This window comes from Capricornis sumatraensis, chromosome 8, assembly GCF_032405125.1.
Source record: "Capricornis sumatraensis isolate serow.1 chromosome 8, serow.2, whole genome shotgun sequence".
Lineage (NCBI taxonomy): Eukaryota > Metazoa > Chordata > Mammalia > Artiodactyla > Bovidae > Capricornis > Capricornis sumatraensis.
Genome location: NC_091076.1, coordinates 77801495 through 77829486, shown reverse-complemented (window position 1 = coordinate 77829486; position 27992 = coordinate 77801495). Strand labels below are relative to the sequence as shown.

Genomic DNA, 27992 nt, shown 5'->3' with positions numbered 1-27992 from the left:
TGTATATAACTGAATCACTTGCTGTGTAGTAGAAATTAACACAATGTTGTAAATCAAGTATACTTCAATAAGATAGATGTAAAATTAAGAAAAGAAGAGTCTGGAAGAGCCAGATCATCCAGGGCCTTGAGGACAACAGTAAGGGTGTCTGTCCTATATTTAAAGCCTTTGAAGACTTTAAACAGGGGAACTTTAAAAGCTTCCCCCTAAGGACCTACTGTGTAGCACAGGGAACTCTACTCAATATTCTGTAATGACCTATATGGGAAAAGAATGTAAAGAGTGGATATATGTATATGTGTAACTGATCCACTTGGCTGTACACCTGAAACTGACACACATTTTACTCAGTTCAGTCACTCAGTTGTGTCCGACTCTTTGCGACCCCATGGACTGCAGCATGCAAGGCCTCCCTGTCCATCACCAACTCCCAGAGTTTACTCAAACTCATGCCCATTGAGTCGGTGGTGCCATCAACCGTCTCATCCTCTGTTGTCCCCTTCTCCTCCCGCCTTCAATCTTTCCCAGCATCAGGGTCTTTTCAAATGAGTCAGCTCTTCACATATAGTGGCCAGAGTATTGGAGTTTCAGCTTCAACATCAGTCCTTCCAATGAATATTTAGAACTGATTTCCTTTAGGATGGACTGGTTGGATCTCCTTGCAGTCCAAGGGACTCTCAAGAGTCTTCTCCAACACCACAGTTCAAAAGCATCAATTATATGCCAGTAAAAAATAAACACAAACAAAATACTTCCCTTGGCTGCTTTGTACAAGTGGAAGCAAGATGACCGGTTAAGAGATTCACAAACTTCTATGAATCTCCCACTATCCTGTAAGCTCCTTGAGGGCAGAAGTTACGCCTTACTATTTAGGGTATTCACAGAGTCCAGTATTGTGCCTGATGTTTTAGCAGATGTTCAGTACTGGGTTAATGGCACCCCACTCCAGTCCTCCTGCCTGGAAAATCCCATGGACGGAGGAGCCTGGTGGGCTGCAGTCCATGGGGTTGCTAAGAGTCGAACACGACTGAGCGACTTCACTTTGATTTTTCACTTTCATGCATTGGAGAAGGAAATGGCAACCCACTCCAGTATTCTTGCCTGGAGAATCCCAGGGATGGAGGAGCTTGGTGGTCTGCCATCTTTGGGGTCGCACAGAGTCGGACACGACTGAAGCGACTTAGCAGCAGCAGCAGAAGTGGATGTTGGAACCAGGATTCCAACTTCGGTTTCAGAAAGACTCAACACCCCACTGCTACCCAAGACTGACTGGATGTCCCTCCTTTTGCCTCCAGGGCATCTGTGGTCAATTGTATTTTCCAAAAATGGTCACAATAATAACTCACATCCAACATGTTTTTATTACAGTGTGACTTTGACACGTCCCACTGAGAAGTGAGGCCTAGTTCCTTCCCCTTGAATTTGAGGTGAGGTTATAAAAAGTGCTTGAGCTTCCTCCTGGTTCTCTTGGGAGACTTGCTCTTGGAACTGAGCTACCAGGCCTTGAGGAAGCCCACCCAAGCTGAGAAGGGGCCCTCATGGAGAAGAGCACATAGATAGCATCAACTTTCCAGCTGTTTGCAAGTGAGCCATTTTCAAAGTGAATTATCCAGCTTCCAGTAATCTACCCAGTTGACACCTTACGGAGTGAAAATGAGCTGTCCCCACTGAACCCTCCCCAAGTTACAGACTCAGCAAAATAAATGATAGTGGTTGTTTGAAGCCACTTAAGTTTGGGGATGGTTTTAAGCAACAGTAGGTGACTGGAACTGCAGCCTATGTTTGTCATGCAGGAAGGTGATGCCACTCAGCATGGCCTATTACTATCTTATTTCAAAGACTGTCTTGTATCAGATTGAAGTAGACCATTGAGGCAGGTGACAGGAATCCTGGGACCACATTGTATTGTCACCTTTGATATTTTACTTTTGCGGTCTTTATGATCGTGCTTATGTGTGTACTATTTAGGGGTCAGGGGCTGGGTCATTTTGAGACTCAGATGGGAATTACAACACTTTTCTCCAAAATAATACACATCCCCATCTGCACATGCAGACATAAACACATACACACAATATTTAGAAATCATTTCTGCAGGCCCAGGCTAATGGTGATTTGCCATAATTTTGTCCTTTACCATTCATTTATCTTTTCATGTGTGCATGTTGTAGCCCATTGAGTGAGCAAACTTCCTGCAAAGGATATGTGCATCTAGTGATTGAGGCTTGTGGGAAATATTCACCAGGTGAATTCTTTGAAGCTGCAGTGATCTACTTAGGATAGGAAACTGTTCTTTCAGTATACCACCCCCACCCCACCTCCCTCCAAAACGAGAGACCCCCCCCCCCCACAGAAGGACCTGAAGCCTACATTCATGTTCTATTTAGAATCTAGGTTTTAGGAACAGGCATTATTTACATACTCTTCATGCAAATATCCAGTCTTGGATATCTAGAGAACCAAGGTAGTACCCAGTAGAAAGCTTTATACAAACAAAACAAAACCCACTAAGAATAAAAGAACATACTCTATTATCTGAAAAATTTGTGATCTTTATCCCTTCCATAGTTCTGTGTCTCACCCTGTACACACCCACTCCTGTAATCAGACCCCCTTCATGGCTTATCCCATGAGTTTTATTTCTCAAACTACACTCCTTTTCTGGCATGTGCTTATGAAAAAAATTAAAAGCAGGAACAAACCTAATGCTAACAGAATAGTGGCCATGTTGTTTTCTCTTTTTTTCTGATCCTTTCCTCCCACCTATGCATTTCCACGGGCCACCTTTAATCCTAACCTGTTCAGAAGTTGGAAGTGTTTTTCCTCATCCAGGCCCCTTCTCCCTTCACTCTATAGGTGACTACAGCCACCTGGTGGCCATATAGAGAAAAGACAGGTCTATTGCCCCCCCAAATCTCTGTGATGGGAAGAACTTCTATGGAGTAACTTTTGGTCTTGGATCTATGGTGAGCAAGGAAAGAAACCAGTGGATAGAGATTACAGTTCAGGACCCAGACATCCTATTTCTTGGTCCCATCTTGCCCCCCAGGACACAGCATCCATCCACTAGCTATTACAGGCAGAGGAAATCACTTAACATTTAAGTTCATTCATCAAAATTTATTGCGCAGCAACTGTGTGCCCAACACTGGGAATACAGCAGTGAACAAGACGGACGTGCTATCTGCCCTTGTGAGCTTACAATCTAGCAGCCAGCCAGCCAATTATGTCCTAATGTTAACATTACTATTGTAATAAGCACTCTGAAATAGGCCTGGTGCTAAGAGAAGATTTAACAGAAAGTCTTGACCTACATGGAGAAATCAGACAAGGTCACTGTGAGGAAGAAACACTTAGCAAGGTGGGAAATAGAAGAGGGTTGCAAGCAGGGAGTACAGCCTGTGTGCCGGCTCTGAGGCAGAAAGGCGTATAGTGAACAGAAAGCCAGCCAGTGTGACTGGGAGGTAGGGAATGAAGATGGGATGATGCCAGGTAGAGGCTGATTTATGCAAGGTCTTTGGATTTAGGATTTTATTCCAGAAGCAACTGGAAGCCCCTGAGATATCTGCAGGAGGAAAGTTAGATGTTTAGGTTTGTTTTTCAGAGCTCACTCTGCTCTGTGTGGAGGCTGTTGTTTAGTCATTAAGTCGTGTCTGACTCTTTGCGACCCCATGGACTGCAGCCTGTCAGGCTCCTCTGTCCATGGGATTCTCCAGGCAAGAATACTGGAGTGGGATGCTATTTTCTTCTTCAGAGGATCTTCCCAATCCAGGAATCAATCTGCGTCTCCTGCACTGGCAGGTGGATTCTTTACCACTGAGCCACCAGGGAGGACAGAAGTGCATATGGGAGGACTGGTTAGGAAGCATTCCAGACCAGAAGTAATGACAGCTTTGAGAAAAGCAGATGGAGCCCAGGGATATTTAGGTGATATAATCTGCTTGGAGAGTGACTGTATGAGGATGGGGATGTGTGTCTGGCAAAAGGTACTGAAGTAGGAAATTTGGGCAGAGGGGTAAGTTTGGGCAGATCCATAGGCACAGGCCCTAAGGCCGAGGCTAGAGCAACAGCATAGTTTTGGTTCTCAAATAGTTAGGGGTTTAACTGAGCAAACAAGATATACATGAAATAGCTGCAGAGCTGATGAAACGTCAAAATGATTCAGATAATTCATGGATTCTGTCATTACATGGGACTGAATGGAAGCTGTCTCACAGTGAATTCAGACACTGCTGAAGCCAAAGGGGGACACAGACATCCCCACCTCTATCCATGCCGTTCCTAATCAGCCCCTCAGCATGCTCCTGTGCAGCCTACCCACTGACTCCTAGGGGGCCACCTTCCAGGAAGATGCACTAACATCTCCCTGCTTCTTTTTTTGCCTGAAACTGTCAAGAAATTCACCTGTTATTCTCATTTCCCCTTCCCTGCTTAGGTCATAGGGGACTAAATCTGGCCACTGCCCTTCATGGTTGTTCTCTTTTGAGAACTTAGTTAGCTTAGTTGACTTAGTTAGCTTCTCTCTTTGCATCACCCGTCAAGCCCCTTCTTGCAGAGTCACCATCTGGCAAGGCCAACCCCGTCTTCCTCACCTTCCTGTCAGAGGCACAGGCCCTTCATGAATATACATGTTGATGCTTCCTTTTTGTACCCCATCCAAAGTGGCCTATCCAGTGGCCCTTTCCCACTCTCGTTTTTTGGAGTCAGTGTATACCCACCTCTGTGCCTCAGAAAAGCCAGAGGAAAGGTTTGCTGTGGGTTTAACCATGAAGTAGCCTCAACAGCTGTTATTTAGCTGACACTTAGCCTTCCCTGTGTCCTCTCTGCCACAGAAGAACTCTGCTAACTCCCTTCCAGAGGCAATAACTCCAACAAACAAAACCACACCATGGCTGACTACACAATAGGCCTATAGGTTTCCATTATGCAGTAAGCTGGGACATTGACATATTCTCTTCATATTGAAAAGAACACGGACTTTGGAATTGGGAAGACCTGCATTTATATTCTGGTTGCGAACTAGTGTACCTTCTGTGCCATTAAGCTTCTTGCTAAGCTTCAGAAGATTTATCTGTAGAACAGTGGGAATGATATCTGTCTTATGGGTAGTTATATTAAATGAGCATTTATAGCATAATATTTGGCCTGAATTACCTGGTGACCATTCACTTCCCCTCTTCCTCTTCAGTTTCAGCTGCCAAATACTATTCAGAAGAAAGACTAACCAGTTTTGTGTGGCCAGTGGCAGACATCTCCTCTTCCTGTCTTTGTAAATCCCATCTTCCTGCAGCCATGCCATTTCCATCATTGCCAGAAAAGTTCTTCCATCCCTGGTCCCTATGTAGAGCTTTTCTTTCTCTTACTATGGAAAAATTCTGCCTGAGCTCTATTTGACTATCCTCTTCTACATCTCCCTGATCTAAGATATTTTATTTTTTTGCATCATTCCTAAAAATGAATCCACTTCTAGCATTCTCCCTAGCTTTCTCAGAGTAAACGCTAATGAACCTGAGGAACAGGATGTTTACACTTCAGTAGGGCATGGGAACTTCATGCCAGCTCCCAGCGTGGAAAGAAGGTCTAGGTCCAGGCATCGCCCCTCCCCATCCCCACCTCTTTTCCTCCAGGGCACAGAAAGTGCTAAACTCCAAATCGGTCTTGAGTCTACAGGAGCATACACATCCCGTCCTATAGTTCTGTGAGGTCATCATTGAAGTACAGCAGTACTGCAGGTGTGTAAAGTGTACTGTCCATATTGAGATAATCAAATTCTTCCTGCTGATCCTGGATCCCATTCTCCTCCAGAGTATAATCCATGTTCAGGTTCTTGCCGTCATATTTCCACGTATAGCTGGCAGCATGTGCATTATAGGGGAGATAGCGGTGTAGTATTTCCCACATCGATTCCAGGGCCCCCACCTGGAGAACACAAAAGCACCCCACCCCAGAGTTCCGGGTGGAACACACACACACACACACGAAGCAAAGGCCAGAAGCCCAAAAGGCGACAGAGCCCGGGTTAGAGGCTTCCCTTGGCAGATACAGCAGCTTAAGGCACTCCAGGGTCCCAGAAATAAACTTGAAGCTCCAGCATGCAATGAATGGCCCCCAAGTCCTATCTGCCTTTGTGGCAGCCACTTCAAATAAACAGATGGCCCAAACGTCACTGCCCTGACCTCATCCCCACAATAAAGCAGACTAATAAGAGTACACTTGCAACTGCTGTACAAAAACACAGCACGAAAGAGCTTCTGAGGACCACCATCACTAAGATGTACAAACTGTCGCCCTGGGCGCAAATTCCCAACCCCCAGGACCCAAGTAACCTTTCTTTGGTTTCCCCTAAAAGGGAAGAAAACAGCTTCCATTGGCTGTGGAGAGCTGCTGGCCTGCAGAGCTGTTTGGAGTTTTGCTGGGGTTCTTAGTTCCCTCTATCCTGCCCTCAGGCACCGGTTCTCACCTCCAGTGTGTGCTCTTGCGACGTGAGCGTGTTAATGATGCGGATATTCCGGGTCTTGGAGGACAGCCGCCCCACCTCATAACGCGACTCTTGCCACCAAGGCTTCCCGAAATCATTGGCCCAGTCCGAACGGGGTAGCTGAGGCGGCACGTGCAGAAATCGGCCCCAGGGGGTGCGGTATCTCAGGGAACCGGTCAGCGGATCTATGTGCTTGCGAATCTTTTAAAGCAGGGGAGGAGGGTGGGAGCAGTCACTATTTCGGGCTCTGGTTGGCCTCTATTTTTCCTCTTCAACCCTCCAGCGCCGCCTCCCCTCAACCCGTTTCCAGAAGAACTCACGTCTCTGGTTTTCGGATCAAACCAGTGGCTGATATCCTGGCCCGCCACTTCCACGATGGGTTTCAACAGCAAGTCTCCTGGGAAGGAGCAGCCGCCGTCAGTGCTAGCCATCCAAGAACCAAACACACCCCCGACGCTGGCCCAAAGTGTGGCCCTTACCCTTGTACTCCTGTGCCAACGGGGTTAGGTTGTACACGTTTCCCAGGTAAGACACCCAGAGGTCTTCCGGCTGGTTATGTTGGGCCACCTCGGCCGGCGTGAAATAGCGACGTTGAAAATACTCAAAGTTTGGCCCGGCCACTAGGCCCCGGCTTGGCATAGCTCTTGCTCTATTGCTCACTGACTTTAGTTGCTTCCTCGCTTTTCAGCACGCACTCACTACTGCATCCTCCCTCGTCCGGTAGCTAAGGCGAGCGCGTTTATCCGCTGACATGGAAACCATTATTCCTTTCCGGCCACCGTCCACTGAGATTAAACGCGGTACAGGCAAAGAGGGGCGTGGGCTGCGGGTACTCATGGGAAACGTAGTCCGATTCCGGCGTTCAAGTAATTGTGTCCTCAGGAGGTCCGAGGGAAAGAGAACACTGCGTTTTAATTCATTCAGTGGTCTGGGCTACAGGGACTCTAGGGCAGACTATCTCGCGAGGCAGAAAAAAAAAAGAAGGGGAGGAGTGTAACTATGAAACTGTCGCTAAATTCCAGTGAGACATGTAAGAATCTAGAGTTGAAAAATTCTCGCGATATCTTAATACGTCTGGCGTAATTGGCTTCCTTGAGCTGCAGCATTGGTGTAGGAGAAGCTCGCGAGATCTCTGCAGTTGCTGAAGAGACGAAGAACTGGCGAGGTGATCTCGCGAAAGAAAATAGGTTGGGAGCACTCGCGAGATCTCAGACCACTGGACTCAAAAGGTTCTTAGGAAGTTGAAGGGCTTGGAGGAAGCCCGGGAACAAATGGCCGGAGCTGGACCAACGATGCTGCTACGAGAGGAAAATGGCTGTTGCAGCCGGCGTCAAAGCAGCTCCAGCGCCGGGGTTAGCTCGGGTTCTGGGATTGAGGGGCTGTCGGGGAGCAAGATGGGGGAACGGAAGGGGAACTGCAGGTCCCGGCAGCCTCTGGGCTTCGTGTGAGCGCCCCGCAGGCTGTCGGGAACTGTGGTTCCGCAGGCGGGCTGCAGCCGGGCAGCGCGGTCTGAGCGCATGTTCCGCCCCCGCACAGGACTCAGACGGGGAGCGTGAGGAGGACTCGCCGGCTGCGCGCGCTAGGCAGCAGCTGGAGGCGCTGCTCAACAAGACTATGCGCATTCGCATGACAGATGGACGGACCCTGGTCGGTTGCTTCCTCTGCACCGACCGTGACTGCAACGTTATCCTGGGCTCGGCGCAGGAGTTCCTCAAGCCATCGGGTTAGTGCTCAGGGAATGCACACCCACTCCGCCGCATTCCACTCAGGGAATGCGGCGGACCTTCACGCAAGGCATTTCCCCTAAAGTGCCTGGCCGCACACTCTATTTTCTGGGGCTAGAAGTTGTGGCTCAGAGGGGACGTGGCCGACCCTGTCCTGCCTCTCTAATGCTGAGTCTTCTTTCCAGATTCCTTCTCTGCCGGGGAACCCCGTGTCTTGGGTCTGGCCATGGTACCTGGACACCACATCGTTTCTATTGAGGTGCAAAGAGAGAGCCTGGGGGGGCCTCCCTATCTCTGAGCCCTGTCGCACATGCCTTTCAGTCCTCATTAAACTTGTAACTGACCGTAACCTGTGTCTGTGTGTAGCTGGGATGCTGGGGCAGGGATTGCACATCTCATTTCTAGAGCAAGCTTATATGAGATCGGGAGCACTCAGCTCTCCTTCCACAACCTGAATGTCCAGAACTGCCAAAGGTTCACATTCGAGGTCAGGATAGGGGACAGGCTGAACTTCAGATCCACAGGCCCTAGGATGGGCCCCTCCGTCTTCCCTCCCACGCAGCTGCTCCAAAATTGTGGAAGGGAGGGGGGTGTCATCCTGCTCCGGAAAGCCCATTGTTTTCCTCTCCGGCCTGGCAACACCGAGTTCCTCTTAAACTGGGGTCAAAGAAAAGACTTGGGTCCCCAAGGGGAGCAGGGCAGGCGACAGAGGCCGGGCCCCCTTCACTCTATTGGTGAGAAGGTGCCTTTGGGGTCAAGGACAGAGCTCTGGGGTCTGGCCAGGAAGAGCGGGCTAATGCGATAAGGGAAGGCCAGGAGACGAGGATGCTCTGGCCTGCAAACTAGAGCTACCCCCGCCCCCCACCCGTTTGCTGTTTCCTGCTCCGGGGCACGTTTCAGGAATGAGTGTTTGTGCCGTCCCTCTGTTCACAGGATCCCAGGACTGCGTTCAGTTCATTAATTCTTTATTGATGTGTGATGACTCCTTCCCCTCCAACCTCGCCACCCCTCCCCCCGACCTCCAGTCCGTAAATACTAAGAGCAGCACCGGAAAAGGAGAGCACCAGCGCACCAGCGAGGTCTATTCACAGGGGGCTGGGGGGATGCAGGGTCCAGCCCAGATGTTCAGGATTCAGATATGGGTAGTGAGACGAAAGTGGGTTTTCAGGGTGTGGCGAATTTTCACCAGAATTGGGTCCACAGATGTTCAGTTCCCTAAGGGGATGCTGGACCCGGTTTAGGCACGAGTGAGGGCAGGGTAAGCTTCAAGTCCTTGGGCCGACCTGGAGGGAGGGCAGTCGTCAGGGTTGTTCTTGACTTGAGGGTCCTCAGACCCAGACCTTTCCTGAGGTTGGAGCAACCTGGGGCCCTGGAGAGGACCGGGCTGGCCGCGGCTGCGGGTTGCTCCGGCGCCGGTAGAGGGCTCGGCTGTAAGGCACGAGGCAATCGGCCAGGCGGAGGCGCAGGCAAAGGCGGCGGTAGCTGGCCAGGGCAAGCACGAGCAGCGGCACGAGGAGCAGGAATCCGGTGACCAGCAGGGCTGTGAAGCCCGGGTCCCGCAGGTGCGCGGTGCAAGGGGGTGCCTGGGAGCGAAGGAACTGTGGGAGGAGAAGCAGCATGAGGCCCAAGCCAAACAGCCCGGGCCCGGCGAGGTTGCGGCCCACAGACCCCACCGCCACCCTTCCCCGACGACGCGGGCTCATGCTCACCTGGGAGTGGCAGAGGAAGCCAAAGCCTAGCATGGTGACAGCAGGCAGCAGGATGGTCCCCAGCACCAGCGCCAACAGGAGAAGGTTGAAGGCGGCCACCAGGAGATTCTGGGCCGTGACCAGCACAGCGCAGGCCCAGCAGTCCAGGGGGTCCCGGGGCTCTGGGCCGCCGCCGGGAACCGGTCGCTGCGCCCCGGGGACATCCGCCATGGCCCGCCTGGCTCCCTCCCGCCTGGGCCGCGGCCCTTATAGCCCTCTTTCCTGCCCCTCCCCCGACCCAGCCTCTCCCCACCCCACCCCCCCTTATCCTGGAATGCGACTCCAGGATTAGGCACCCCCCCATGCCAAGGAGAGACCGGCGCTCTGGACATTCCACAGGCGCCTCCGGGGAGGGGCTCCCCTAGCCGGGGTCTGCGCAGTCCCTCCCCATCAATCACGGTCTCGCTGCCCTCCTCCCAGGGCTCTCCCTGCTACCACTAGCACGTTACCGAAACAGGATTTTTTTTCTGATTTTATTTTTAATATTAATATTCTCACACAAAAATCACCGAAAATAAGGGTAGGGTTGGGAAGACCCCTCTGCCCCTGGGGCAGAAAGACAGTGCAGTGCGAGGGGGCGGGACTGTAAATCCCCCACCCCTCCGCAGCCCCAGCGTGGAGGAGAAAAAAACAAAAAACAACCGACAAAACGAAAATAAAGCCCCAGAGAAACTCATCCCGGGGTGTCCCTGCCCCAGTAAGGCCCTGGCCTGGGCTGTTTCACGCTTAAAAAGAAAACAGGGGAGGGTGGGGTGGTGAGGGGAAGGTCCATGTTTTTAAAATTGGCCGGGGCTGGGAAGGACAGGGTTCCTTTTCCTCATAGTTCTTTCTTTAAAACTTTAAAATTTTTTTCTTTTTTTTTTTTTTGTACAAAATACCATTTCAGTTCCCACTTCTTCCCCTACAGTACAGGAGTCGCTCACCCTCAGGCGTGGTTAGGGTCGGGTCGGGAGTGGGGTCTGGTCCGAGAAAGTGCAGGACGCAGGGGGAGGGGAGCGGGTTTGAGCACCATGAGAACCCGGCTGGAGCCGCGAGCGGGCGGGCGGACGGGCGGAGACGGTCGGGCCGGGCCCGGACACACACTAGGGCCCAGGGAGAGCCCGGCAGCGGGCGGTCCCTGGAGGGGCTGGCGGGATGGCTTGGGGTGCGGGAGGTCGGGTTTTCCCAAAAATGAATAAATAGAGGTGAGTGGGACTGTTATAAATTAAAAACCAAAAAACAAAAACAAACAAAAAAACCCAAAAAATACAAATCATAACCAAGTGAATAAACAAGAGACACGTACAGGGGTCACAGCTAGCATTGGAAGTAAAAAAGGAGGTTCTGGGGGAAGGGTAAAGCCCATAGAAAGAATCTCATTAAAAACCTCGGCTGCCGTAACGTCTATGTACATACGCGAGCCGCGTGCGTCTGCACCGGGCGGGCGGGCGGGCGGCTGGCAGGCGTGAGGGAACCCGTATGTGACCCCCGCCGCCGCCGGAGCCTGGTCCTTGTGTCTGTTGCTAGAAAGGCCAAAGTCGGTGAGGGGAGGCGCTGGTGGGCGAGGGGCTGCCAGCCCCCTCCCCCGTCTCCCATTTTTTTTCCTTTTTTCCTCATATTTGTTTTAAAAAAATTATTTTTTCTTAATAAATTAAGTGAGGGGAGCTGCCAATGGGGTGGAAGGGCTAGGCCCGACCCCCTTCCCGGCCAGAGGCGGGACCTAGGTCCAGCCCAGGCGTGTGCTGGTGGCCCCGCGGCGCCCTGCGGGCGGGCGGGCGGGCGGGGCGTCCGGCCTCATCGCGATGTGCTGGCGGGGGCCTGCGGGAGAGAGCGGGCGGGGCTCAGGGGTGCGGTCGCCCACCCCCAGCCCGCCCCGGTGCCCCCCGCGGCCCCCGCCTGCCCGCCTTCCCGCCCGCCACGCCGGGCCCTCACCAGAGTGAAGGCGTCATAGGCCTGCGCCAGCTCTTCGGTGCGGTACTGCTCCAGCACCACCACGCCCTGCAGGCCCGCGCTGCGGCGCCGCGCGCACGCCTCGCAGTGCACCAGGTACGTGTTGCGGCTGCCGTTCTCGCTCGTCACGAACAGGATGTTGAACACCTCCACCTGCGGCGGCGGGGAGGGGGCGGCGGTCACAGGGATGCAGGCCCGAGGACAGCGCCGGCCCTCAGGGAAGCGGGGACGGGGGCACTCACGTCGCACTCGTTGCAGTAGTAGGCGGGCTCGTCCTTGACCCGGCCCTGGTAGGCAATTTTCTTCCCGGCCCGCACCAGGCTCTCCCGCTGCACCTGGCAGTGCTTCATGGACTGGAGGAGGCAGAACCTGCGGGCGGGGCGAGGGGATGGTGGGGCGGGCCGGGCCTCCCCGGTCACCGCCCGACACATCCCTGTCTCAAGAGAAAGTTCACGTACTCAGACTGCGAGAGAACAAAGCTTCTGGGGCAGGGGCCTTGTCAGCCGACCCAGCACAGCAGCCCCGCAGGACTGACCCAGCGGAGAGGTGGCTGGAGGAAGGGGGGTGGAACCAGGAATTGTTCTGCGGGCCAGGTCGGATGGGGATGGGCTCCCTCCCAAACAGGGCCCTCCCTTACTTGATCATCTTGAACAAGTCGGGGTCGCTGATTTTGACCGTGCGAGCCACGTTCCAGGACACGTGAATCATGGGCACAATGGATTTGACATTCTTCACCTCATTCCACTCATATCGTTCCAGGGCCAGCTGGTACTGATAGGCTGCAGGCCAGAGAGTATCACGACAGGTGACCACTTGGGCCGCAGCCCTGGCACCCTCCAAGCCCACCCCTCTACAGGGCTCACTCCCCAGGGACCCAGCCCCTCACCGCTGAGTGGCTCACCCCACCACCTGGCCCCACTCTCTCACCGGTGAGGGGCCCCACGTTCCAGGCGATGTTGTTGCACCAGCCGGTGGCCTGCACCCAGTGCACGGTGCCCGCGTTAATCCACACCAGGTCTCCGGGGCGCTGCACGAAGCGGTACACAGGGATGTTGGAAGCATAGAGGTCATCCAGGATTGGCCACCAGGAACCCGTCAGGTAGTCCACGCCGTGCCTGGAGGAGAACCACAGGGTCAGATGGACATCTGGGGATCCAAGGACGGGACGTGGGGGCTTATCTAGTTGGGGAGAGGGGAGAAGGGCCGAAGGCGGCGCGCACCGGTCGCAGAAGGCGCTGATGGTCTCCCAGTAGTGCTCGTGTACCGCGAACCACTCGCAGTCTCCTGGGCCTATGTTGATGTTGACCGAGCAGAAGTTGTTGTTCTCTTGATGGCCTGCAGGGGGCGACAGAGAACTGCACGGTCAGTGGGAGCCGAGCCTGCGTTGCGCGACGAGCCCGCCCTTGGGCGCTCATTGGTTGACAGAGGAGCGCCAGCGGCAGCACTGCTAGGAGCGCACCTGGCGTTCGGCTGCCAGGCACCTTCATGTACAGCTGCACCGTGTTCATCCCCAGGATGGTGTGGCCCACGTGGCTCAGCATATTCCCCGTGGAGGTGACCCGCATGAAGGCGGGCAGCTTCAGCAGCTCCTGCAGCTGGGGCTTCCACCTGCAGGGGCGAGGAGGCAGCCAGGTGAGCGACTACCTGGACTTTGCCAACCCGTTGGCATTCCCGCCCCAGCTCCCTGGCCTCAGCCCCACTGACCGCTTAGCATCGGACAGGTCGATGTTGGTGCCAAACTTGATGATGTGATGGTTCTTCGGGTCTGGTGCACTGCTGCAGGAGTGAAGCGCAAAGGTTGGTGGGGAAGTGAGGGGAAGGGAAGGAGTCATGAACAGCAGGGCCAAAGCGTCCTACCTAGGAGGGGTTCCTGTGGTGCTGTCCGGCTCCTCTGACTCCTCGTCCTCACTCTCCTTCTCCTCCTGCTTGGCCACAGGGGTAGGCAGGCCTGGGTCAGCCACCTTCCTGAGGTCTGCCCACCACAACCAGGGCTCCAAGTCCCCTGCTCCCACACCCCCTGCCTCTGCCTGCATGGGCAGCTCTCACCTGCAGAGATTCCTGGAAGGATGAGGCCTGGTACTGCGCATACTTGGCGATGGTGGTGTGGGAACGGGAGCTCTCGCAGGGCCAGATCTGCCGTGTGCCCGTCAGATCCCAGTTCTCATCTGAGGGCTGCTGCACCTGGGTGCGCACCTCCACCGTGTGCTCCCCGCTCGCCTCCACCAGAGTCTTGGTGGAGAAGAGGCCCAAGTCTGCAAGGGAGGGACGAGCAAGGAGTGAGGCCCCAACTCACCCTGTCCCTCCTTGCTCCTCACAGCTCTGACGGGGTGGACACAGGCTTCCCAGAGCTCGACCCAGCAAGCACAGGTGAAAACCCCAGACCCTCATGAAGCTGGGAGGCCCTCCCTGACCTGGCCTTTACCTGGATCAGAGCCAACCCCCTTTCTCCCCCTGCTGCTCGAGTCCCAGCCCCTCCCCCAGAGTCCTCATGTATACATGAGGCCGCACACGCAGAACACTTGATGCACTATATGCTCAATGAAGAAGAGTTTCTTTGCATTATCACAGGATCCAATGAAAGGTTTCTTTCTGTCAAGTGAAAGCCTAGAATGCGCTTCAAGTAAAAGTGAAGGAAGGGGAGGATATGTGGGTAACAGAAAGCTACAAGTACAGAAGAAACAAAACTGATTTTATAATTCTATATGGTTTCCCTTTGCATTTGTATCTGTTTGAAATTGTGCACAATAAAAAGCTGAAAAAGAAGAAAGCCCTAAACCATGAGGCTTCTCAGGTTTTGTACCACCTGTATTCTTCACATCGTTCATCACCAAGAAAACCAGAAATGACTCTTAACCAGATCCTGAAATACATCCCCTTTCCACCTGCCTACTGCTGGGTTCCAACAGATGGACGGGAAGCCTGAGGTCAGCTAACGCCCCACTCAGAGCACTCGTCCAATACGGCTTACACATGACTAAGGAAAGCTCACTATAGCCGTGGTCCGGTCTTCCAGAGGAGGGACTCTCAGAGGTCCCCAAAGTCCCAAATCCTTGCAGCCCTCCCCACACCTTTCTGCCCACACACTCACTGAGCCGCAGGGAGCCTGCCAGGCCCCGGATCACGGTGATGGGATTTCGAGGATCTGTACAGAACTGTAACAACACCGGCGAGAAGGCATCCCGTTTGCTTTCCAGCTGAGGGACAGCCAAGGAGAAAGGGCTGGGGTCAGAGCCCCATCCTAGGCTCCGGGCACCCCAACAGCCCCAACCCTGTCCTAAAATCCACAGGCGGGGGCGGTTCTAAGCATACAGGGCACACATACATAGATGCTAGGTGTGGGTGGGTTGAGTTTTTCCCGCGGCAGCTTTTCCTCAGTGTTGATCTTCGGTTTCACAGACTGGGCAGGGGATAGGTAGGACTCACGAAACTTCCCTTTCACCTTGGCGTTCCTGTGGAAAGACAGTGAAATGATTAAAACAGAAATATAAGTAGGCTGGTTAAAGGGCCCTCCTGCTGGGCCAGGCCAGGCCAGGCCAACAGCCTCCCAGGTGACCCCCAACTCACTTGCTGGCACGCACAACGTCAGCAGCGCAGTGGCTTATGGTGAGGTCCGCCATCCGCAACCTCCGCTCTTCCACCTCAGAGGCGATGAAGGTCTCCTTGTCACCGCTCTCTACCTTGATAAGCCGGATCTTCAGCTCCTTGGGGGGCCCTTCGCTGAGCGAGCGCAGCTTCAGCATGTCAGCCCGGCTGACCCCTGGTGGCCCTGGAGCTTCCTCTCGAGCCTTCTTCCCAGGGGCAGGGGCTGCCGGCGGTGTGGGCTGGGCAGAGGGGGCAGGAGCCGGTGGAGGGCCTGGAGCTGTGGGTGGCTTGGCCTTGGAGGACCCGCCAAGATCCGGCCGGGCTTTCTCACGACCCTGGATCTCCTCGCTCTGCAGGTCCAGGTTCCCCAGCACCCTGCGGCTCTTTTCTTTGGGGGCCTTGGCCTTGGTCTTGGCCCTGCCCTCACGGGGCCGCCGCCCCACACTGTCCTTGCAGGCCCGCCTGTGGCGCCGGTGCTCTTTCTGGTGCTCCTTCTGCCGCCGCTTGCTGCTCCCCGGTCCTGGCGCAGCTGCCACCCCAACGCTCTCCTCCTTGGCCGGAGCTGGAAGCAGCAATCGCTCAACTCCACTGTCCGCTGCATCTGCTGTGTCCACCAGGTCTGCCGGGTCTGTGGCGCTCCGGCCTACCCGCTCCACAAGGGTCTCACAAGCCCGACTGATCTCTTCTAGCACCTCAGACTCAGAGCGAGCAGGGGGCAGAGGCAGGGGTGGGGGCGGTGGGGCGGGGGCCATGGGGCCTGGGGCTGGCTCTTCGTTGGCCCTGCGCTCCCGGGCCCAGGGCCCGCCTGAGGTAGAGAACTGAGATGACGAGGAAGCAGAGGGCTGTGGGGAGCCCTGGGCGCTCAGGGCCGCTGAGGTGGGTGGCGGGGCGGTAGCACCTGATGAGGGACCAGGGGAATACTGAGTGGCGGGCAAGGACCCAGGCCGGGTGGGAACAGCGGCTCCAGTCCCTCGGTAACAGTACTTTTGTCCCTCCAGCACGGAGGCCAAGGACTTGAGCAGGCTGGCCGGGCTGGCTGGTGGGGGGAGCGGGGGTGGCGGCTGCTGTGGCTGGGGTGGGGGGGGGAACTTGGCTAGAGGCGGTGGCGGCGGCAGGGCTGGTGGCTTCTTCTCCTCTTCCTGGGTGGCCGTGGTGGTGGTGGTGGTGGTGGTGGTGGTGCCGGTGGCGGCAGCGGCAGCAGTGGTGGCTGGGGCTGTGTCGGTGGGGAACGAAGGCTGCAGAGATGCAAAGGGCTCCTTCAGAGGAGGCGGGGGGACGGGGACCGCGCCTGCCTCCTGTTGTTGCTGCTCCTCCTCCTTGCGAATGGATTCATCCAGCATCTTCATGATATTAGCCAGCCCATCAGGTAAGATCTTGAATTCAGCTGGCTCCTCAAACTGGTCCTCCAGAGGAGTAGGAGGGAAATCAAAAAGTCGAGGGCCTCGGGCAGGCAGCTCCCCCACCCTGGGCGGCACAGGCTGGGGGGTTTTATTCAGGGGGCCTGGGGATGGCCCCGGCCCCACCTCGGGGGTCTTTGGGAAGGAGACCCTGGGCCGAGGGCTCTCCGGGCGCCTGAAGCTTCCTGAGGTATTTTGGTGGCAAGAGGAGGGAGGGGCTGAAGGCAGGGCAAGAGTCAGGGGTGCAAGGGGTGGGTCCTGGGGGCTCAGTGTCGGGGTGGGGGGCCGGGGAAGGGGGTCCATACTTCTGGCCAGATAAGGAGGTGGGGGGAAGGACACAGGCCCAGTAGGGCTGCTCCTGTGGCTGCCATTGTTGCTGCTGCTGCTGCTGGTGGTTGGGGGAGTGGGAGGGGTGTGCGAATCCTGAGTGCCCACAGAAAAGCGGGGGGCCTGAGGCCCCAAGAAGCCCTCGCGGTGGGGAAGTGCAGGAGGGGGAGGACGGGGGCGTCCCTCAGCCCCGAAGAAGAGCTCCTCTAAGATCTCTCCATCTTCACGAGCTGCCCGGCAGGCTGGGCCCTTCAGCCAGGCAGGGGAGGGTGGGGGGCGTAAGAGGCGGGGACAAGAGGGTGGAGGAGGTGACGTGGGGCCGGGTGGCAGGGACAGGTGAGGAGTGGCAGCGGGAGCCGCCAGGAAGGGTTTCCGACTACTGTGTGCCGAGGGCCCCAGGCGGCCTTGGTTAGAGGAGACCTCCAGCGCAGGCGTTTGGTAATGGTCAGCGCCGGGCTGCAAGAGGAGCAGGGCCATGGTCAGAGGGCTGCTCCAGGCACAACACTCCGCCCCCCCGCCACCTGCGGCTGTCACTCACAATGCCTGGGCTCGGCTCCACGCCACGGGGACCAGTGTTGCTGCTGCTGCTGCTGCTGCTGGTGGTGCTAGGGAGGCCGGGGGGCCGGGAAGGGGCGTAAGGCACGCAGGCGGTGGTTGCTGCTGGTGAAACGCTGGAGTCCATCCGCGACCTCTGAACTCTGCTCTCTCTAAGGTCACTTCCGGGGGGACGGGTGGCAGGCGGGCAGCCATGGCTCTCTGCTCCTGGGGGGCGGGGGCCTGGGCCTGGGGGAGCAGCCGGGACCAGCCGGTGGCCAGGGGGGTGAGCAGGGTAAGCTGGAGCCGGGTATGGATATGGGTGAGGCAGTGAGTGCCGCTGCTCCTGTCAGTGAGAAATGAGGATACAACGTGAGAAATGGAGGATACAGGGACCGAGCTGAGAGGCAAGCGGCCACAAAGGGGAGCTCACCTGGCGCTCTGGGGGTGCTAAACCCTTGCGCTCGGGGCCCCAGGCATCTCCATGAAGGGTACTCCACAGCCCTGGCTTGGTCAGCTGAAATGGAGGGCTGGTGGCTAGGCCGGGCAGAGGTGGGGGAGGGGGTGGTGGTGGGGGCGGTGGTGGAGGTGGTGGCAATGGTGGTGGAGGCAGTGGCAGCCCTGGGGGAAGGCCCGTCTGGAAGAAAAGAGAGTGTGAGAGTCCCACTCCTCACCCCAGCTCTGCCTGCTCACTGCTGACCACCCAGTTGCCATCATACCTGCTCAGAGCTGCAGCCTCTCCTGCGCTTGCCGCCAGGGCTGAGCCCCTCCTCCCCTGAGGGGCCTGAGAGTGCTGCGGGAGGCACGGGCTGCACCACTGGGGGTTCAGCGGCTCGTTTCACTGGGGGACCCCCCCGCTTGGCCCCGTAGTTCCGTTTGTGCTGAAGACAGAAAGGAAAGAGAGAATGACACAGGTGCAGACCTGGCCAGGCCCCCGGCCCTAGCCCACCCAGCCCCAGCCTCACCTCAAGGTGCAGCAAGTTCCACACTTGCTCCAATGGGGGCAGGACCTTGGGTCGGTGCTGGCAGGACCCAGCGTGAAAGTTCCAGAGCTGGGCCTGAGAAGGTGGGGGGACAGTGCAGAGGACAGGGCAGAAGCAGATGGAAGATGAGAACACTGAGTCGGAACTCACAACCCCAGGTCCCTGTGTCCTGCCTCATCCCACCTGCTGGAGTCGGCCGACCCGGGGGCCCAGCTCAGCCAAGCTTCCTCCGTATCGAAGGGCGCTGTGGTAGCAGCGAATAGCCTCCTCACTGTCATGCTCTGACTCGTACAGCTGCCCAAGCTGCTCCCACAACCCTGGCTGGGCTGGCTCCCGGAGCAATGCCTGCACACAGCCATGCAGGGACTCCAGCTTCCCATGGAGGGGTCTTGGGGTGGGTGTCCTACAGAGCAGAAAGGGAGGGGAGGTGGTAAGGCTTGAGGAACAAGGCCCAGCGTTACTTCCCATCCCCAGCACCTTTCAATCCTCACTCACCCTGGAGCATAATACGGTTTGTTGGGGTGCCCAGAGCTACTGCCGTGTGAAGGGGGTAGGGGAGCAGAGAGTGGGGGCTGCCCGAGGCTGGCAGAGCACCTGGAGAGAGAAAGACTCTGTTAATCTACAGCAAAGTGGAACAGCCCTGACTCTCTCTACCTAAGGAAGAGGAAATCTGTGAGGAAAACAGAGAAAGCAGCTGAGGGCTACACTGAGGCCCACCAGACGGACAGCAGAAGAGAGGGATGGCACCAGGTGGATGACGAGGCTGAGGAGCAGAGTATGGGAAAAAGAGTGCCTGGAGGCAGAGACTGAACAAGTTCTCACCTGCCTCCAGGCAGCCATGCGCTCCGAGGAGGGGGATGGGGCGGGCAGGAGCTCCAGGCCCCAGCACAGCTCAAGCCCCCAAGGGCAAAGGCTTCCCGTGCAGCGCGGGCCCCTGGAGGGTCCACTGCCCGATGCATCCAGCCTAAATCAAAAAGAAGAGATGATGATCCTACGGGGGACAAAGACTGAGCTGTCAGGGTACACACAGCCGACCTGGGCCCAGTCTTCCCTTACCAGGTCAGCAGTGGCCCCAGGAGCCCTGGAGATCGGGCACGGCCCCCTGCCCCAGCTCCCTGGGGCGATGGTCCCTCTCCAGCCGCTCTGACAGGAGTGCCCACTGCTCCCAGAGAGTCGCCCAGGGCCTTTCACAGCCAATTCTACGGAGAGGAGTGGAAAAGGAGTGATGTGAGCTGGCCAGCACACAGTCCCCTACAGGTCTCTGATCTGCGCAGAGATGACTATCCTCGAGGAGCGGTCCACCTGGCCTAAGGAACCCTCGGAGGCCCAGAGGAGTGGAGCACGCAGGAGGGCAAGCCGGGGTGAAGGGGTGGCTGCGCTGCCAGATTTCCAGGCGGGAGCCCGGGGGGCCGAGCTGCAGCGCGGCGGCCGCTTACCCGGCCTCCGTGGGAGCGTCCTCTCCCGGCGTCGGCGAGCTCCGGAGACCTGACCAATCACAGGATTTCCTCTCTCCCCAGAAAGCCAATCATCACCCGTGTCTCCGCCTCAGTAACAGCCTGGCTGGGACCAATAGGAGCAAGGTTAGCCCGGCCGCTGCCGGGGGAGGAGGGGCGGCGGAGCCGGTCAGACGGGCTCTGCCCGGGATGACCCCGACGTGACCCCGCGGCTCCCACCTAGGGTCTCCATCTCCAAGCTGACACTCGATCGGGCAAGGCAAGCGGAGCCTGCGACCCATGCGGGTGAAGGCGGCGGGTCGCACACTCGGGCCAGCCTGGAGCATGGAGCTACCCGCAAGTCCCACGCGCCCACAGAGCCGCCAGTGGTCCGCGCTAGACCGCCCGAAACGGCCCCTGTCCCGCCGCCTAAGACGAAAGGTTGGCACACGGATGCACAATGCCGACATAGCCGTCGCTACCCCTCCTCACTTCATCTCGCCCAGCCTCTGACCTCCCCACCCTCTAGGAACTGCTTAGGGCTGGCCACTCAGGGCAACTTCTATGGCACACAAACCCGCCCGCTCCGCGATCTGAGCGCTCCACCCCCCACCCCGACCCCCATTCCAAAACATGGTCAGTCCCCAGCTTCATACCCAGTTCCTCCAGCTCCACTTCCCCTGGCTCTGTAGGTCTTCAATACCAACCGACCCCCAAAACCAAAACCCCCCTCGAATCCCCCAACTTCTGAGAAGTCGCGCACTGCGGTCCCGAGTGGCCCCTCTCGCGTGGCTCCCGTATCCTCTATGCCCTTATCCGCCAGGGCCACGCGGTTCCCCACGGCCCACGTGGCCCCCGCCCCCCAAGGGAGGGGGGATTTCGGGGGTTGCCCGTGACGTGGCTACTTGCGCAGCGGAAGCGGCGTGTGTAAGAGTAGCGGGGGGGGGGGGGGTCCTTCGGGAGGGAGGAGGGCGGGGCCCGCCAGGCGGTGACATCACCCTTGTCCCACTCTCACCGCCCACTCCCTTAAAGAACCCAGAACCCGTTTCACTTCCTCTTTCACCCCGCCCCCCAACCCTTTCCCGTCGGTGCTGGCTAGACCCACGAAGGGAGCAGCGCTCCCATTCCTGGGCACTTTCCCTTTAGCCCCAGTTCTTCCTTCTCGCTTCTCCGAGCCCAGGATCACGGTCCCCTCGCCGCCTCCTCGCCTACCCGGCGTCCCGGCAGGTAGGAAGCCGGCTCCGCTCCAGGATCGGTCCATTGAGAGTCTAGAGTACAAAGAGCTGCGAGAGGCGAGTGTAGAGTACAAAGCGGCGGGGGCGGGGCCAGCGCTCCAGCTGGAGCTAGCGCCGGGCAGGAAGCCGGGGGAGAACGCGCGACAAGGGGCTGGGGGCGGCTGGAAAGTTCGCCTTCGCCGAGACAAGTCTGCCCTGTGGGGAAATTTCCACCCAACCCACAAGGGCAGGCAGGTTTCTGGTGAAAACAGTCCACCCTCCGCAGGGCAAGGTCATCTGTTTGCACGCAAGCGCTTGGACCCCACAGGTCCCCGGCGAGCCCTGGTAGGCGCTGGGGCTCTGCGGACCCTTCCCGCGATTCACGCGGAGTTTCGGTCAGAACTATCTCCTCACCAAACAGTCTGTATGTCAGTTACCAAGCCCTGAGCTTAACTGCGGTCTAGCATAGCCCTGGCCAGTTGCCCTGACCTAAGTCCTGGGACTCATGGACCAGACAAGGGGAAACGGGGAACCGAGGGTCCGGACATCTGAGGAACAGACCCTCGACTGGGAAGTGGTGCCGAGGGGCGCTGCCAGTTACCAGGAAATGCAACTTCCCCTTCTGCGATGATGACACTTCCCCTCTACCACTTCCCCTTTCCCACGGGGAACTGACTCAGCTTTCCCTAAAACAGCCAGTCCCGTCCTCCAGCTCCTTTCCACCTCTGTCCACAAACCCCTATGCCGGTACTCGGAATACAGCAGCCCTCTCTCTAGAGAACAAAAACTTCCTGTACACTAAACACACACTCACTCTCGTCGACCACCTCGGGTCCTTGCCCCCACCCGGGACCCAGGCGCCTGACTTCCCATCCGCCTCCTGTACAAAGCCCTCCCTCGCGATGTGATTCAGGCTTGGTGTGGGGGAGCGTGAGTCACCCAGAAAACCTTCCCCTTATTCCCACTGACTCAGCCCCCGCCTCCCTGAACACACACAGACACACACACAGTCAGAGGCAGACACAACTCAGCCCACACACCGCTCCCCACCGGTCCCGCGGAATTTCCCCTCTCGTCTTCCCCCACGACGGCCCCTCCCCGCGCTGGGCAGCCCCGACGCCGCGCTCACACCTGTTCCCCAGCGGCCGGCAGCCGGCCCGAGCGCGGTCCACTCTCACCTCCACTCTCGCTTTGGGTCAGGAATAGCCCGCCCCGACTCCCGGTGTCCGTACTAACCCAGGGGAGGGGACAATCACCGGCAGGCAAAGACACCCACAGGCTCTTCAAATACAGATGAGAGGCAGACGCACGCAGCCAAAGCCAGGCTGGGAGGACAGTACACTTCTGGACAGGCATTCCAGCCTCTACCGTCGGACCCAGAGACCTGGGAGTCAGCCGCTCCGAAAGGGTTAATTCTTCTCCAGCCGAAGCCACGCCCTCTCCATCCGGGCACTCCCGGCTAAGCCCAGCTCCGCCCCCTCCATCCGGGCTCTGGACTCAGGGACTTTAACCGGCCCCCCTCCCCTAGAGCCCCGAGAGAGACCCACTCTATCAATCACACCCACTTAACTCTCTCTGGGCGCGAGGCCGGAGGAGCCGCACACCGCTCCTACCGTGCGGGATGAGGGGCCAGACATGAGCAGGCAGATTCACGTGCCGGCCAAAGACAAGACCCCGCAGATACGGTATTACCGAGCAGGCCGTCAGCAGGCACGCGGCACGCGCGGAGGTGGAGCCGGCCCGGGAACCCTGCCACGTCCCGCTCGCTGTCAAGCCCCGTTCTGCCTGGTGGCAGCGAGGGGTTACAGCTCGCTTCTTACCTGAGGGAGGGGGAGGCGAGGGGAGGGCCGCCGGCTGGGGCTCCGCTGTGACTCAGCCACCCCGGGCAGGCAGCCCGTTCGGGATTCCCTTCCCCAGCCTTCCCCCGCTGCCGGCCCCTCCCCGCCCCTCACCGAGAAGTGACAGTGCCGGCCCCGGCCCGCTGTGTGTCACTGCGAGCCTTGTGTCTGCCTCTGACTGGACCGCTGTGTTCACCAGTCTGTCTGACAAGGTCGGCAGTGTGTGGGTCCCGGTGTCTGTCTCCGTGCGCACCTGCGTATCTGCTCATCTTGTCTCCTTCAGTGCCTTGTCTGACGCGTTCCTGTCATTACGCCTGTCTACACGGTCTGTGTGTCTGCCTGGCTCCTGTCTCGGTCTTTTGTCTGGGACTGCCTCTGCATCACTTGCGTGATCACGTGTGTCTCTCTGCACATGCCCTTCTGTGTTTGCCTTCATGTTCCTGAACAGAGTCAGGGAGACACCGGAGCAGGCTGACCCTGCTAACTCCTCGCCCCACTCCCCCGCATCCTGATCCCCCGCATCCTGATCCCCCGCATCCTGCCGGATCAGTGAGCCTTCTGTTTGAGTCAAGTATTTAGAGGTTTGCCTGCCTTCATTTGTGGAGCATCTCAGGTGGCTCAATGGTAAAGAGTCCGCCCGCCAATGCAGGAGATGTGGGTTCGATCCCTGGGTGGGGACGATCCCTTGGAGGAGGCAATGGCAACCCACTCCATAGGCTACAGCCCCTGGGGTTGCAAAGAGTCAGATATGACTGAGGGCGCAGGCACTGCCTTCATTTATGTCCTATTCTTCAACAACCTTGCTTATCCTCACAGCTCCCTGTAGCTCCCAGTGTGATGGTTAATTGCTAGCATTTAGTGAATACTTACTACATACCAGGTACAGTGTTAAGCACTTTATAGACATTTTCAAAAACTCCTCGCTAGAACTTGACGTCGTACTACCCCATTTTACAGATGAGAAAACAGGCTCAGCAAGGTTATATAACTTGGTCAAGCCCTTGAGTAAGAGCTAGGCTTCTTTCCAGAGCCTCCTTCTTACCACTCTTCTATAATGCCTCTGTACTATCCCTGTTGGTTTTATCCTCACAGGACGTTTCCGGGGTCAGTCTGTCCCTCAGCTTTCCCCCATGTTACCATCCCAAATGTCTCATGTCCTCTAGAGAAGATGTAGGTAGGAAGCTGTGCAGCATTTCTCAGAAGCCATCAGTTTCTTGGCCATGAAGCTCACTCAGTTAACACATTCAATGCAATTCTGCTGAGGCACCCCAATTTGCCAACCATCTTGCCAAATAATGAGAGATACATAGAAGAAAACTCTCTAAGTTCCACTCAAAATAGCATTACTGAGTAGTGGAGATGAACAACACGCACTTAAGAGAATTCAGGTTTCTAGCTTAGGTATAATTTCTTCTGTAGAATGGGGGAGAGGATGGAGCAGGGCCTTAGGCAGAGAACTGGCAGGAGGAGACAGGGAAGCAGAAAAGGCAGGTTTTCATGACAGTGGCCTCCAGTATCTCTCTAATTCAGTTTCCAATCACCCTTCATAAGCCAAGCTGTTCAACAACTCTTACCAGGGCAAAGCCCTCCTCATTCCAAAAAGAGAAGAAGAAGAAAAAAATCCCTCCAGCTATCTTATCTCTATCTTCTGGCCTGCAAACCCCAGGTTAATTCAATAAGTAACTGAGCTGAGGCACTTGGGGAGGGGGGTAGATTTTTTGGTGGTAGTTAAGAGGCTGGTGAAGTACAGGGATGAACCATTCATAGGCAACAGAGGGGAGCACCATAAATGAGGAAGACTGAACCACTCAATCACCACATGGTGGGGGGATGCTCAGCGTTGGACTGGACCATTCTGAGAAGTGGGCATGATCTAGATCATACCAATCTTTCTTGCATGGGATGCAGAGCTGGGACTGCTGGGGGGAGGTACTGCATTGCTCAGGGCAGGACTTACCAGGTGGAGTTTGGTGTGCCCTGTCTCATTGGAACCAGTGTCCCAGCAGTAGGGTGCAGCAGACCGCAGTGGGTGAGGTGGGTGGTACTACGGGGCTGGCATGGTGCCTGGGGGAACCTAAAAGAGAAAAGCCAGTTAGAGGTGGGTCCTCCCAGGCTGGAGAATTTTCCTGTGCCCCTTCTATCCCCTTACTGAGGAGAAACCTGGTTCTGGTGGTCAGATGGGATAGGAGAATCCAATCTGTTTCCATAGCAACCAGAAAAAGCCAATCCAAGAGCCTTCCCCTTTAGGAAGCAGTCTGGACCAGGGAGTGAGGGCACATGCCACAGCACTGGTATTAAGTCCACAGTGGACACCCAGCCCATGATCCCTCTTCTGACTGGACCTTCCTGCTGAGAGTCCCTGGTCCCAAAGAAGTCCCAACCACCTCTGACATCTCACCCAAGTCAGCTTCATCCTGACCTTAGGCTTGCAGAAACTCTTCCTTCAGCGCTGCCTCCTCCCTAACCTTATCAAGACACCAGTCAACCCCAGCCTCTGTACTCTGCCCCCTTGCCTTCCCCCAGGCAGGTGCAGGCAGGTCACGGTGAGCAGTACAGGTGGCCAGACTAGATGAACGGCCAAGCAGGGAGGAAGCCTTCCTCCTCATCAAGGACTGTGACTCTAGGCCTGAGTCTGGAAGTGGCCTCTGCTGCAAGCCTCCCTTCCATCCACCCATCAAGGCCATATCCTGTTTCCCCATCACCTCCTTCCTCTCTGTGGCCCAAGAAGGCGATAGGGGCCCACTCCCTCCCCTCCTAACTCTCAGAGACAAGAAGGTAGGTGTCTAGGACCAGGGCCAAGAATCAGGTATCCATCCAGGGGTCACACCTGTCTGCCCTCACCTCAAACTCACTCCTCGGGGACCTGTTTTCTGCCCTCTTAGCCACAGTTCTTTGCCCTTAAGGACCCAACACTTGGGCTCAGCATTTAGCCTCTCCACTCTCAGGCCTTCCAGCCCCTATCCTTCGCCCTGCCCCAGAGACTCAGGCCACCAGCACCCAGCCCCCAGCCCCCAGCCTCCATGATGCAATGTGCTGCAAGCTGCTTCAGCTGCTGATGACACTGCCTCCAGGGAGGTGCTATTTCTGACCCATGCAAGGCCCCTCACCTGGCCAGGGTAGTGGTCAGCTGCAGGCTAGGGAGGCCAGGCAGGCAAGGTCCTTCTGCTGGGGAAGGAAACTTGAGGCTGGAACCCTCCAGGACAGGGACTCTCAGAATGTGAGACCAGAGAGTAAGTGTGTGTGTTTATGTGTGTGCAGTCTGTAGCATTTGTATATAGGGTTATGTTGGGGGAGAAGGGAATACTAGGGAGAGTCCAGCCTATAAAATGGGGAGCAGCAGGCCTTAGGACAGAGCAAGAGAAGTGAGGGGCGTCCAAGGGGGTCAGCAAGGGTGTGTATGGGGTGTCTGGACACTAGAGTGGGGGAGGGGCCAACAGCCATTTAAAGGGCCAGCCCCAGAGCTTTAATCCCTCACCAGTCCTGGCCCCAAGCCGGAGGCTGTAATTCATCTGTCCAACAGCTGGGGTGGGTGTGTGTGTGTGGTGGGGGGGCGGGGGCATGTGGACGGGAAGGGGGAGCTGGGGGAGGGGCTGGAGCTTTCTTGTGCACAGAGCCAAACAACAAAAGAGGGAACTGAAGGGCCAGCTCCAGTGTGCCTGGCCGGCGGCTCACCTGCAGACCTGCCAGTGGCCCCCACCTGGTGGCTGACAGGCTCGGTAGTTTAGACTCAAGGATTCTTGGCCAAGGAGTCCCTGAACCCAAAGGTGGGGCCCTGGAGAAGGCCCAGGTTGAGTGGCCCCCAGGCAAGCTGTCACCCTCCATGCAGGTCCCAGCTGAAGCACTGTCCCAGACCTGGCAGGCCCTGAGACGGATTCAGCCTCAAATGCCCTGCTCGCCAGCCAAGCCTCCCCAGACGAGGCCTGCCGGCTCCCCCTCCAGCTGGCCAAGGGTGGCAGCGGCCACACCAAAGCTGTCCCTTTAAATCATTACCACCCCTGATTGTGTGGATGAACAGAGGGCCCTGCCCCCCAGGCAGGCGGCTGGCCACCTCCCCCCTACAAGTCCCCAGAAATGTGAGGGCCATTTAAAGGGACAACAGACAGGCAGCCGGGTCTCTAACCGCCCCCGCCCCCACCCCAACACATTCACAGCCCCTTTCGCCCGCAGACATACAGTCCCTTGCCCCTCCAGAGGGCCCCCCAAATTCCGGTTCTCTCCCCACCCCCTAGAGACTGCTAGAAGGAGAAAGGGGGCCAGAGTTGGGGGGCGGGGAACTGGGAGAGCGAGAAAAGGACAGGGACTCCCTCCTGCCTCAGAGCCCCAGGAGATAGATAGGTCGGAAGGAAAGCAAAGCCTGGAGAAGCGGCCAGACAGAGCCCCAAAAGGTGCCGCGGGCAGACCTGGGGTGCACAAGCTGTCGGTCGAGGGGAAGGGAGTCAGGCTGCACGAGACAGCGGCGCGGCCAGCGGGCGACTACCCCAAGTGGGGAGATGGAACACCGAGGGCCACGGGGAAAGAGGCAAGCCAGGGTAAACGGGGAGACGGAACCGGGGAAAGGGGTCACAGGGAGGGTGTGGAGGAAAACCCGAGAGGAGAGGGCGAGCCAGGCCGGGGTTACCTGCTGGGTGTCTGTCCCCCGGCGGTGCCCCCGGAGTCCGGGTAGGGAGGGGGGGAGCAGCAGGAGGGGGAGTGGGGGCTGGGGGGGCGGGGGAGACGGTCCCTCCTCTGCCTCCTGGGCCTGCCCCGGCGCTTGCAGCCTCGGCCTCCCTCCCTCCTCCTCCCCGTCCCTGAGTCCCGGAGTCAAA

The 27992-nt window shown here is 57.2% G+C and overlaps 4 protein-coding genes across 6 annotated transcripts; 1 reads left to right on the top strand and 3 right to left on the bottom strand.

Moving 5' to 3' along the window:
- Positions 1 to 5688: 5688 nt before the first annotated feature.
- On the bottom strand, positions 5689 to 7117 carry CYB5D1 (cytochrome b5 domain containing 1). 2 transcript variants are annotated; one of them, XM_068979021.1, is made up of 4 exons: positions 6958 to 7117; positions 6799 to 6875; positions 6461 to 6679; positions 5689 to 5919 (listed from the first exon to the last, which is right to left on the bottom strand). In XM_068979021.1, exons 1-4 carry the CDS (start codon positions 7115 to 7117, stop codon positions 5689 to 5691), a joined length of 687 nt encoding a protein of 228 aa, XP_068835122.1. The 2 variants fall into 2 exon arrangements, with proteins under 2 accessions (XP_068835122.1, XP_068835123.1); XM_068979022.1 differs by having other exon boundaries at positions 5834 to 5851.
- Positions 6923 to 8531, top strand: NAA38 (N-alpha-acetyltransferase 38, NatC auxiliary subunit). 2 transcript variants are annotated; one of them, XM_068979024.1, is made up of 3 exons: positions 6923 to 7830; positions 8015 to 8201; positions 8388 to 8531. In XM_068979024.1, the coding sequence occupies exons 1-3, from the start codon at positions 7750 to 7752 to the stop codon at positions 8498 to 8500; spliced, it is 381 nt and encodes a 126-aa protein (XP_068835125.1). In that variant the 5' UTR covers positions 6923 to 7749; the 3' UTR covers positions 8501 to 8531. The 2 variants fall into 2 exon arrangements, with proteins under 2 accessions (XP_068835125.1, XP_068835124.1); XM_068979023.1 differs by having other exon boundaries at positions 6923 to 8201.
- A 733-nt stretch (positions 8532 to 9264) lies between these two features.
- Positions 9265 to 10148, bottom strand: TMEM88 (transmembrane protein 88). Its single transcript, XM_068978815.1, has 2 exons — positions 9912 to 10148; positions 9265 to 9800 (listed from the first exon to the last, which is right to left on the bottom strand). The coding sequence occupies exons 1-2, from the start codon at positions 10119 to 10121 to the stop codon at positions 9531 to 9533; spliced, it is 480 nt and encodes a 159-aa protein (XP_068834916.1). The 5' UTR covers positions 10122 to 10148; the 3' UTR covers positions 9265 to 9530.
- A 1492-nt stretch (positions 10149 to 11640) lies between these two features.
- KDM6B (lysine demethylase 6B) lies at positions 11641 to 20259 on the bottom strand. Its single transcript, XM_068977562.1, has 22 exons — positions 20139 to 20259; positions 19759 to 19901; positions 19525 to 19666; positions 19198 to 19296; positions 18886 to 19105; positions 18685 to 18777; positions 18439 to 18600; positions 18153 to 18356; positions 17724 to 18065; positions 15444 to 17641; positions 15202 to 15328; positions 14968 to 15073; positions 13926 to 14131; positions 13737 to 13801; positions 13584 to 13655; positions 13339 to 13487; positions 13100 to 13214; positions 12807 to 12994; positions 12517 to 12658; positions 12122 to 12248; positions 11862 to 12032; positions 11641 to 11747 (listed from the first exon to the last, which is right to left on the bottom strand). Exons 3-22 carry the CDS (start codon positions 19659 to 19661, stop codon positions 11724 to 11726), a joined length of 4947 nt encoding a protein of 1648 aa, XP_068833663.1. The 5' UTR covers positions 19662 to 19666; positions 19759 to 19901; positions 20139 to 20259; the 3' UTR covers positions 11641 to 11723.
- Positions 20260 to 27992: the final 7733 nt, after the last annotated feature.

Bases quoted from the DNA above. Each gene is read 5' to 3' on its own strand.
- CYB5D1 (XM_068979021.1), bottom strand. From the start codon at position 7,117: ATGCCAAGCCGGGGCCTAGTGGCCGGGCCAAACTTTGAGTATTTTCAA. The intron at 6,876-6,957 runs GTAAGGGCCACA...GCTCCTTCCCAG, and splicing joins GTTGGCACAGGAGTACAAGG to GAGACTTGCTGTTGAAACCC. The intron at 5,920-6,460 runs GTGAGAACCGGT...TGTGTTCTCCAG, and splicing joins CGCAAGAGCACACACTGGAG to GTGGGGGCCCTGGAATCGAT.
- NAA38 (XM_068979023.1), top strand. From the start codon at position 7,790: ATGGCTGTTGCAGCCGGCGTCAAAGCAGCTCCAGCGCCGGGGTTAGCT. The intron at 8,202-8,387 runs GTTAGTGCTCAG...TCTTCTTTCCAG, and splicing joins GGAGTTCCTCAAGCCATCGG to ATTCCTTCTCTGCCGGGGAA.
- TMEM88 (XM_068978815.1), bottom strand. From the start codon at position 10,121: ATGGCGGATGTCCCCGGGGCGCAGCGACCGGTTCCCGGCGGCGGCCCA. The intron at 9,801-9,911 runs GTGAGCATGAGC...CTCCTCCCACAG, and splicing joins GCTTCCTCTGCCACTCCCAG to TTCCTTCGCTCCCAGGCACC.
- KDM6B (XM_068977562.1), bottom strand. From the start codon at position 19,661: ATGCATCGGGCAGTGGACCCTCCAGGGGCCCGCGCTGCACGGGAAGCC. The intron at 18,066-18,152 runs GTGAGCTCCCCT...TCTCACTGACAG, and splicing joins TAGCACCCCCAGAGCGCCAG to GAGCAGCGGCACTCACTGCC. The intron at 13,488-13,583 runs GTCAGTGGGGCT...TCGCCCCTGCAG, and splicing joins GACCTGTCCGATGCTAAGCG to GTGGAAGCCCCAGCTGCAGG.